Source organism: Coenobita brevimanus, chromosome 16, assembly GCF_032717465.1.
Source record: "Coenobita brevimanus isolate Jiangsu-jjx chromosome 16, ASM3271746v2, whole genome shotgun sequence".
Classification (NCBI taxonomy): Eukaryota; Metazoa; Arthropoda; class Malacostraca; order Decapoda; family Coenobitidae; genus Coenobita; species Coenobita brevimanus.
Genome location: NC_136969.1, coordinates 2,185,325 through 2,196,910, shown reverse-complemented (window position 1 = coordinate 2,196,910; position 11,586 = coordinate 2,185,325). Strand labels below are relative to the sequence as shown.

The window sequence follows — 11,586 nt, the reverse complement described above, 5'->3', positions numbered from 1 at the left end:
GAGAGTGAGGTGAGTGAGGGAAGGGGAGAGGAAGACCGAGCATGAGATGGAGGAATAAGGTGGGAAGATACCAGGAGAGGGCAGGGGAGGGGGGGTGGAGTTTTGGAGGAACGGCAACCTAATGGCAGAGGAGAGGGTGATAAGGAGGTGATTTGTTTATGGCCGCCCAGTTCGGAATTAAATGGTTTGGTTATAGAAAGATATATTTGCTGTTGGGAGGTTCACACACACACACACACACACACACACACACACACACACACACACACACACACACACACCATCATCATCATCATCATCTAATTATCACTCAACCTTTATTTTTAATCAGTGTTCTATCATCGTCAGTCAGTCTTCAGTTTCACCTCAATCGCTAATCTCTGTCATTCACCAGAGAGATATCAACAGTTTAATTAAACCAGTCTTTAAATTGTAAATCATTAATCATCACCGCCATCATTAACCGAATTAGACCGGCAACGGTAGAACCCAAGAAAGAAATGTTTGAACAATCCTGATCAACAATAATGTAAATAAGCTTGGAAAATATTAATCATATCTGTACAGTCAACCAAAAAATTATGGTCCTCTAACCGCACGTATTATTTTGAAACATATGGGCGGAGCATTGTGTTCCTTGGCCCATGGTGTGATAATGAGTACAAATATTATCCTTGAGATTATAATCGAAATTACATCAAACGTCAAACATAGGGTGCTATATTTTTTACAGCACAAGATTAATAACTTCATTAGTGTTTGAAGATTTCGCTCATTTCATAGCCATCAAATCCAGGGTTGTGATTATCTTTTTAATGACGGTACATCTACTTATAGTTGACATACGCACACAAATTCATCAGTTCCCTTGCTTCCTCCAGTCTTACCTTCTCGAGACAGTCGGATATGGCCTCGTCCACATCAAATGCTTGTTTTTGCGGGCGGGAGTTTTGCATCACTGTAAATTCTCGCCTGCAACCGCTCGCTTCCTGTGGGGCCACTTGTAGGGGCTACAGTGATGCAAAACTTCCGCCTGGACCAGCCCGCGCCAGTAAGCATTTGGTGTGGACGCACTTTAGTTTACAAGAAAACCCTGAAAGTTTTCTTACTTCTGTGGTGGCTGCTAACTTGATGGATTCCTGGTTGTATCGCTCAGTAAGGCCACTGTGTTGGAGCCACCCGATAACCTCATCAATCTTCCTCTTCAGTGGGGTGTGCGCCTGGAGCAGGAGGCCGATGCTGTATGGCGCAAAGCATTCCTCAAAAGAAACAGTTTTTAGTTTAGAAAGTTGGTGTTTACAGTGAGATGATGTCAAAAGAAACTCTCTCTCTCTCTCTCTCTCTCTCTCTCTCTCTCTCTCTCTCTCTCTCTCTCTCTCTCTCTCTCTCTCTCTCTCTCTCTCTCTCTCTCTCTCTCTCGTTAATTTCATAGCCTATCCCCTACACTTGTTAAATCAACCACTGAATAGTAACATACACACCAACAATTTGAACAATCATGGATCAATGTTGTATGCAAAAAATCCTTCTTATCGAATCGTATGGTACCGGCCAGCTTACACGCGGCCGACATATGCAGGCAACTCTTCTGTACACGTTCAAGCCAAGTTGCACTGTTCCTGAAGGCAGGTGATCCGTGGCGGGGAAGATATTGCCACTTTCTATATCACTGGAGAGGTGACCCGCCCCCACCCAGTGTTTCACACACAGGTAAAGGTGTGGAAGTTTATTGAGTGTAGGGTCACAAGAGCATGGGGACATTCTGTTGGAATGGCTGCATTTGTAAGACAGATGGAGAGATAGACTGATAAATAGGTAGGCAGATAGATATTTTTCCCTGAGAGAGAGAGAGGGGGGGGGGGAGTTGATAAGTGCCCGAAATACTATACAAGAGACTCCACTGGGGAACACGAAACACTTTTAGAATTTCCTTGAGGCAGTCTGATATATAACCAACCCCTATTTAACACTCCTATAGCCAAGCACACTATACCATGAGTGCCTTGCGACTTCACAGCATAATGGCATAAAATGGGAAAGTATGATTAATTTCGTAATTCCTGGTGAAGTGGTTCTGTAACTGCTCTCAGCACTTTGCATTCTCTGACACATAACGCTGGTCACACGACGTCTCCAACAAGGCTTATTTACAAGAGACAAAGCTATATTTATTTTACCTTAACTTGGTCCTGAAAAAAAATATACCACGCTTGTACACCCTGCCCATAGCACTTTTTTTTAGACCATGCTTGTACACCCTGCCCATGGCACTTCTTTGAGACTATGATTGTACATCCTGCCCATAGCGCTTCTTTGAGACCAACATCAGATTCTATTCTTAAACATGTTACAGCTTAGCAATCAAGATGTAGATAAGGCAGTTTGAGGTCAAGTTAAAGTAAAAGATGTGTAGCACCCTGTAACTCCTGATACCACAGTATCCTTATAGAGAATGGTCCTGTCTAGATCTCAGCAGTAATGGGTGAATCGGTATAATTCTGCCTTTCCCAGTGTAGGCAGCTGCCACTACACATGTCTCAGCGTCCCAAGGCAGCAGCAACACCTTGCCTATAACAGATGCCGCAAAGGGATGTAAGAGCAGCAGAAATCAAAAGGAATTCTAAGGAACGCCAGTGAGAATGACTATACTGTTTTTACACTAACTTGGCCCAGATTTTCGTCCTTTTGCAGCTTATTTCGCGTATCTCAGTGACAGAAAAAGACAATGTAATGGTTCTGCGTCCTTTCCATGTACGTCTTCGTGACTAGCTTTAAATTCTAATCTTAATCTGTTGTTAAAATTCAGTATTACAGATGGCAAAGTTAGAGTAAAAGCAGGAGAAAACTTGTTGCACTGAAGGCAAATTTGTGTCCAAGTTTATATTCAGGTTGGATCTTCCTAGTGTAGGACCTTCCCTGTGGAAGAGATGACGTTGCCAAGTAACGCAGGGTTAACGATATCGCTGCTTGTGTATTCACTGAATAAAGGGCAATGAAATGTATTCTGTTGAAGTGCCTCCCTTGGGAGTATTCTATGAAGTTTCCCTCGCCATGGTTCCTTCTTCACATATTTGAAAAGGTTGTTCAGTACCGAAAGAGATCCTCTTGACCAAATAACCAGTAATCCAGTGAATCAGAATAGGACTTGCTAAGTTGAAAACCAACCAGACTTACAGTAAATCTTTGCCGTCAACCGTATCACTGAGTAAGCTACATCATCTCCTCATAACTGACCCAGCTGGTGTTGTGCAGGGTGACAGTGCTTCGTATCAATTGTTTAGAATTCCACAGGTGTACAGGAAGGTTTGCCAGAGATTAAAGAGTATCACTAACTCACCTGCATAAGCCTTACGAGTGGTGGCCCCCTGGCGTTGTACTTGGTGGCGGCGTGGAAGTTCAAGAAGCCGTTGTTAAGCAGCACCACCGCCCTGCCCGCCACCACACTGGCAAACATGTCCTCAGGATCGTTGTATTCTTTGTAAACATCCACCAGGGCCTGTGAACAACATTCTTTTTTAAGCCCATGTAGTCAGATTTATTTATGTAGGTACTGTATGTCTGTATGCATTTATTACTTTCAATTACTTTGGGGGTCCCATAGGATCAGAGAGCATCTTTGCAGGGAATAGGTTGATAATTCCTATATATAACCCCTTCAGACGGAATAATCGCTCCTGATATGAATACAGTTGTTTAAAAACTGCAAATATATATATATATATATATATATATATATATATATATATCATCGGATTCAAGGAATTTAGCTGGATATCTGCCTTTATGTAGCAATGATAATAATGATGATAATAATAATAATGATGATGATGATAATGATCAGGGAAATAATAATAATAATAACTAGAATGGCATTCAGTAGAGCGCATACCTCCGCCAAGGCCCAACATGCAGTTCCTTTTAATTCAGTCAAGTCTAATTCAATATCAAACTCATAACCCTGTAAGTTGTAACAGCATAATTTTAAACTACCCATAACTCTTAATCATAATTTTCTAACTCACTGTAACAGCCAACAAAACGGTGCATATCATTTCATAATCATATCATAATCCGAATGGCAGCTGGAAAAAGACTACCCCCTATAAAAGTATATTTAAATCCGGTAGATCAGGATTTTTATATAGATCCGTGCCAGACTGTACACATTCGTAGATACCAACATCCTAAATATGCCTGATTTTTTTTTTTTTTTTTTTTTTCCATCAAGGTCCATGCAATTTTCACTGAAAAATTTACGAAAATGTCTAAAAACGCCTAATATCACAGTGTTAAAGAAAGTGAAAACAAAAAAAATCCTGGATCCGCACCTTTATCCGGATCCGCACCAATATTTAATGGAGTCTATTCTGGGCCAAGGCCCATTCTTCTAACAAGTTTCGTGGAAATCCGTCCAGTGGTTGTTGTGTAATCTTTCTCACAAACCAACCAACCAACCAAGACACAAACAAACGGACAAGAGTGAAAATATGTCCTCCTTGGCAGAGGTAATAATAATAATAATAATAATAATAATAATAATAATAATAACTAGAACTCTGTCCTGCGGAGTCACTGGTCTCCATCTACAGTACTTTCCTGATGGAGGTCCTTCACTAACGGTCACTAAGACATGAACAGGAAACCGCAGTAGTGTCCATAGGTCATGGTAAGCTACATTCTATAGTAATTTAGTGGAAAGTGGTCAAAGTTCATCCTCCGGATTCCTTTGTAGGTCGGATTGAAATCTCCGATAGACACGACTAGTTTAACTCGGTTACTCAGAATACCAATATGACTCTGCCATGCCCTTCCGCTGCACGTAAAGGATTTGATTTTGTTTTTTTTTCTATCAATAATGGCCCACACCAGGACACTTAACCTGGGCCCTTCAGATTCCTTTCACAGTCTCAAGTTCTCTTGGAATCGTCACGAGACTCTGAGGTCGGAATAATAATAATACCAGCAAAAACAATAGTCTCCATCTATGTAGTAGGTGGAAACCAATAATAAAATAGTAATGTCAATAATAATAATAATGATAATAATAATAATAATAATAATCTCAACAAACAATAACAGCCATTTATAGCTTTCTCAACACGAACTGCTTCTGTGTGGTAACCTGCAAGTAAGGATCACTGGCCGAGGCGAGTAGAGCCTTGTATATGGGACCAATGCAAGCCAGCTCCAGACCAGATTCATATAAGTCTCTGATGGTCTGCATGGATTCCTGTGGCTTCTGGACGAGGAGGAAGGCGGTGAGGTTGGTGGAATAGGCGGTGGTGAGGATTATGGTGTATAGCCACAGGAACAACACCAACACCCGGGTGCTGTTGTTGGTGGGAAGGGACGGCTGCGGCTCCTGGAAGTGCAGCCCAAATGTATACAACCAGCTGAAGCCAAGGTCTATTAGACTGGCCACTTCCCCTCCATTTCTGCAAAACATTAGGGTGGATCGTAAACAGCGCTCCACTAGACACTCATTTGGAGGCACTGTATGGTATTGGTGTGGGGGCGGGTCAGTCTGCTGATGTGGGCGGTGGTGTGGCAGTGGGAGTAGGGAATGAATCACTGATGCAGGATGGACATTGGTGATAATGACTGTCTACTGGTATGGGTGTGGGTGTGGCAGTGGGGGCAGGAAATGAATAAATAATGTAGGACAGACAATGATAACTCTATGAACCGTCACATACGAGAAATAGGCCGGTGGAATGGAAAAGGAATGTTGTATATGGACCACCCTGTGCATGATGTACTGTACGCACTAGCACCGTACTTGTGATGCACACACACACACACACACACACACACACACACACACACACACACACACACACACACACACACACACACACACGCGCGCGCGCGCGCGCGCGCAAGCGAGCAGAGAGAGAGAGAGAGAGAGAGAGAGAGTTAAATATAGAATTTAGCTTATAATCGTCCACATTAAACTGGCGAATATTTACGTCCTTGTAGCAGCATATTTTCGTAGCTCAGTGGCAGAATAAGACAACACTACGGCTCTACATCCTTTCCATAACACTTCTTCGTAACTAGCACTATATATTGGAATGTTAATCTCTTGCTACAGTGGCAGCATAAGACAATACTACGTCTCTACATCCTCTCCATAACACTTCTTCGTGACCATCATCAAATACCGCTGTTATTACCTTGCTACAAATCAGCATTATAGATGTAGAGACTTCTTTAGGCCAAGATGAAGTGAACAGAGTATAACCAGTATATTTAAGCTCTACATCTTTTCCATAACTCTTCCTTGTGACCAACATCTTAGCACTAACGATGGAGAGACGGCTATTTTGGGCTAAGTTAAAGGGAGCAGAGGATGATGTAATGAAATGAGGGGTGGCACAAGGGAATAATCACAACACAGGGATAATATGAGTGGACTTAATATCCGTCAGTGTGTGAGTGAGAGGACAGAAGAGAGAAAACATATTGAAACCTCTTGACCATCCCTAAACTGGACAACGCTGGACAAGGAGGCCTTCACGTGGTGGCACCGATATAACTATGAAACTCCTCTGCCAGGTATAGGCTACAAGCGTCACTTACCTCCCTCCCTGTCCCCCCACAATGAGGATGGTGGAACGCAGGATGAAGGCAGCTGCTGCCAGGTTCACGTTTCAGATGAACCTGGGACTACAACAACAACTATTACTACTATTATTACTACTACTATTATTACTATTACCACTGCTACCACTACTACTATTACTACTACTTTCTATGTAAGGAAGAAGGGTTGAAAGACTAAAACCCGCAATAATTTTCCATCTAAGAAAAAATAAAAACATTATAACAGAAAGCGAAATTCAAGATCCGTTCGAGATGCCTGGACACACTGCGTTTGAAAGACTGGAGGTCATAGGTAGTAGGAAATACTGACAAAGGAAGACAGTTCTACAGTTGACCTGTTGCATACATGAAGACCTGGGAGTAACGGTTAACTCTTGCATTACAGTCAGTAAGAAGAGAAGGGTGAATGACATGAAAAACCTTTGACTCCATTTGCTGAGAAGGGCTGAATGTGGGAAGCCTCCCCACACACGAGACCTGCATTCTACAGTGGGGGAATAAGCCCTACTACTACTAATAATAATAATAATAATGATAATACTAATACTAATACTAATACTACTACCACTAATAATAATAATAATAATAGTAATAATAATAATAACAATAGTAATAATAATAATAATAATAATAAGAAGAAGAAGAAGAAGAAGAAAAAGAAGAAGAAGAAAAAGAAGAAGAAGAAAAAGAAGAAGAAAAAGAAGAACAAGAAGAAGAAGAAGAATAAGAATAAAAAGAAGAATTATAACAACATCAACAACAACAACATATCTGTCTACTGCCAGACGGCTTAATCCGGTAAAGGATGGTCAGAAACAAATCTGCGCCATGTCGCCCTGTCCCCCACCATTTCACTGCCCTCCCCCCAGCTCACACCCCCTTCTCTCATGAACCTCTCCACTCTATCCTTCCATCTCATCCTCGGCCTCCTCCTCCCTCTCCCCCCCTCCACCTCACTCACATGCACTCTCCTATGGTCCTTCCATTTTATCCAGATCGTTTGGGCGTTGTCCCGTTGCCACAGTTTCTACTGGACCAATTATCGGATTAGAGACAAGGGTTAACCCTCACTCCCAGCTCTCTCTCTCTCTCTCTCTCTCTCTCTCTCTCTCTCTCTCTCTCTCTCTCTCTCTCTCTCTCTCTCTCTCTCTCTCTCTCTCTCTCTCTCTCTCTCTCTGCATATAAAATCAACATTTTATGGAGATTTATTTCTATAAAAAGTCTATACGGTTTTATGAATTATTAGAATTTGAGGAAAAGCCTCCTGACTTCGTCTGTCTGTCTGTCTGTCTCTCTCTCTCTCTCTCTCTCTCTCTCTCTCTCTCTCTCTCTCTCTCTCCCTCTCTCTCTCTCTCTCTCTCTCTCTCCTCTCTCTGCATATAAAATATATAGTTTATGGTGATTTATTTCTATAAAAAGTCTATACGGTTTTATGAATCATTATAGTTTGTTCTGGTGACTTTTGTGTAATGCAGGCTTGATTGAAGGAAGGGCAAATTCGTCTGACTTACTTCACTCACGTTGGTGGCCTTTGCTGTTCGAGCAACAGCTTTTGAGGGATCAATTATAGGTCCCCTGTTTGCCTTCTCTTCTAAAAAATACTTATTTACGCTGTAAATAAGTTCTTTTTCTCGACTGTGGAGCAGACGAGGGCGAGTAGTAGGGGTAGGAGCTTATCTTTTAATGGCGGTCAGAGAAAGTGACCGGATTGATAATTGACCTACCCTCACTGACTCACCTACAAGCGCGACAACGTTGGAAAGCAACGTTGCCAAGTGTTGAGGTATTTATAAAAAGTCATTGTTATTATTAAAAACAATAGGCATTTTCTTACACTATATAGCCATATTAGAGAATTTTATATATATATAAATATACTGTAAATAAATTTCATTTAGAAGTAGTAAATAGCTGACATGAGACAGAGAGGTGTGTTTTAGTACAGATTCGGCAGAGTCGCTCGAAGGGGAACTCCCGTGAGGGACAACGCCCAAACGATGTGGATAAAATGGAAGGACCATAGTTAATCTCTCGCTCTCCATCAACTCCACAAGGCCAAACCAAATCAGTGTATTTCTCCTAACGCTTTCTATCACATCCACATCCACACCACACCGCTCCTTCTCTTCCTCATTTGTCAGCCTGTGTCTCCATGTAACTTCACATGCCCCACTCAGATAACTCATTTCCACTGCTCTCGCTCTTGACTTGTGTCCTTCCAGCAAGGTTCAAGCTTCACTTCCGTACTTTAGAATTGGTATCACAATGCTATCATACAGCGACTTTTTTATTTCAATGCTTACTCCCATATTCTTATCAATGCTTTCAAAGAACCAACAAGTTTTTTCCTTGATGTACCTTTCCAAGCACTTCATCTTCCTTACTAATCACACTACCCAAGTACTTAAATCCACTCTCACTTTTCATTTCCTCATCACCCAACCTAATTATGCAGTCAGTGACTTCATTTCTCTCTAAGACCATAACTTTACTCTTCCCAAAATTTACCTTTAGATTCCGTTTCTAACACACTCTCCCAAACTCATCCACCAAGCCTAGTAGTTCCCCCTCGCCTTCACTTAACAGTACAGTATCATCTGCAAACAACAATACAGGAAGTTTCCAAACGCTACCCTCTCTCATCAGGGCCACTCCAACATCCACTGCTCTACTTTATACTGTATCTCTTTTATAACCCCATCTATATACAGATTGAACAGCCGTGGAGACATGACATATCCCTGTTTCAATCCAGCATTCAGAGAGAATACTTCACTCAGTACATTATCCACACACACTGCAGCCATAGCACCCTCATTCATCTATATTATAATGATCAGATTTCTGCATGTTTTCTTGTTTGTTACCGTAACAGCAAAAACGGTGCAACGTAGAGCAAATTTTCTTGGAGCAAGGTACCGTTAAAATGCTCTAACTTGAAGAATAAAACAATTTTCAGTCCAATCGGGCCACCAGTTCTCGAGTTATGACTCATTTCTGGCATTTTGCTTCAAACTTAGTATTTGTTTTTAGTGGAGGGGATGGATTCGTCCTTGGTTCGGCATTGAAATTACCAGCATGAAAGAAGAGAGAAGACTGACGTGTCTGTTATATTATCATCCTTTCTCCTCTCCTTCCTCCCTATACTCTTAAAATTTTATACTATAATGCTATAGTATAACTGACAATAATAGCAAACACTATTATCCTGCCCCTCTCTCTCTCTCTCTCTCTCTCTCTCTCTCTCTCTCTCTCTCTCTCTCTCTCTCTCTCTCTCTCTCTCTCCTAACCGGATGTCCCAGCAGGGTAAAAATAAGGGGAAATTCCTCACTCCGTCTCGCTCACGGCATGAGTAATTCAAATTTCTGTTAGCTTTGGACTGAAAATAGGAACTAACTTGACATCAGGCATAGGCTGCCAAAGGCAGCCTTTAAGCAAGTAGTAGTAGTAGTAGCAGTAGTAGTAGTAGTAGTAGTGGTAGTAGTAATAATAATAATAATAATAATAATAATAATAATAATAATAATAATACATGTAGTAGGCTTTTATCAAGTCAGTCAGCAATTGATATGATGACCGAGAATGACTATATTAATAATCTTCGTAATGACTGGCCTAGGAGAAGAAAATTACATATAAAAACATTAGCAGAGTCTCTCAGAAAAATAATGTCTAAATCAAATGGAGGTGTTGACCATGATGGCATTCATTCAGCATTTTTAAAACATGCAACAGAAAATTTTTTGCACATTTTAGCAATTTTTTTTTTTTTTTTTTTTTTTGGGGGGGGGCCAACTCATGCTGCCCTTATAGTTAATCGCATTTTCTTGCTTGCTTGTTAAATTATGGCAGGCATTTCTACCCTTCAGAATTATCCGATTCCCACCAAACTTGGTACAAAGACCAGCCTTTGACCTAGTTGTGTCTGCATGGATCTGGTTACTAGGCAACTACTCGTTGTCTAGCAACGGCAGAAAAAGTTTTTTTTTTTGTACTTTTCACACTTTGAGTTGTAGAAGCATTACTAATGGGCGTGGAAAGCTCTGACTTCTTTAGGCGTAATCTTGAGGTCATTCTCAATTGGGAGTGTGCCATCCATTTCCCTCTCTCCTTTAGTTTTTGAGTGGCAACCTTGCGAAGATTGGCCTCAGCATCCCTAGCAACCAGTACCGGCTTTCAAAAATGCCCCCTCTAGTTCCCCAGCGGCTCAATCGAATTGAAAGAAACTTTGCATGGTTATTTCACATTGACTAGCACTACAACTTTCTATTGCACACCTATGTGCTACATTGGCCAGGTCAGGGGTCAAAGGTTATCAAATGCAAAAACGGTGAAAAGAACTACAATCACGACTATGCTCGCACGAAATGCTTGGGCTCCAAAGATTATCAAGCCAGGGCCATGATTCTTGGGTGGAATGTTGCACTGAAATACCTCCATGTAGAAGTTATTTTTAGTGTCAAAACTCATTTCCGGTCGCTGGCAGCACCACCTTTAATTTGTACCTCGAGTGGGCAAAAGCTTGGTCCGCTTAGACCTGGTTATCGTCGCCTACCAGCTTGTATGCTATTTGTTTTACCCACTACTACCTCCCTAGTGCCCTACTGAAGGGCACTGTCTGAGTCCATAAACTACAGACCTGTTATGCAGTCCTCATGTCTTCTTATAATATTTGATTTTTAGGATTTAGATGTGTTAATAGATAAAGTACATTTGAACATTAGACAGTTGTGTTTTACAAGGGGTTCATCAACCACTGTTGCTTTTTTTTTATTGAAGGAAGTTATGGCATCTTACATGACAGTTAAGAACTCCCCTTCAGCTCTCTTTGTAGACCTGAGCAATTGCTTTTGATACAGCTGATCATGTGATACTTGGTAATAAATTATCATATTCTAATGTACCCATTAATAAAACCTTTATTTTAGTGCATTATTTAAGATATCAAATGGCAAATATTACTTGGTGAGGCAGCAGCAG

At 41.2% G+C, this 11,586-nt stretch overlaps 1 protein-coding gene across 1 annotated transcript in view; it reads right to left on the bottom strand.

Moving 5' to 3' along the window:
- Positions 1 to 827: 827 nt before the first annotated feature.
- The window catches only part of LOC145390883 (ionotropic receptor 21a-like), a 46,592-nt gene continuing 35,833 nt past the window's right edge, over positions 828 to 11,586 (bottom strand). The window contains exons 10-13 of the mRNA XM_080265623.1: positions 5,123 to 5,435; positions 3,338 to 3,496; positions 1,110 to 1,259; positions 828 to 989 (exon numbers count right to left, since the gene is read on the bottom strand). Of these exons, the coding sequence (XP_080121749.1) occupies positions 828 to 989; positions 1,110 to 1,259; positions 3,338 to 3,496; positions 5,123 to 5,435 (784 nt within the window). The remainder of the gene's footprint in view (positions 990 to 1,109; positions 1,260 to 3,337; positions 3,497 to 5,122; positions 5,436 to 11,586) is intronic.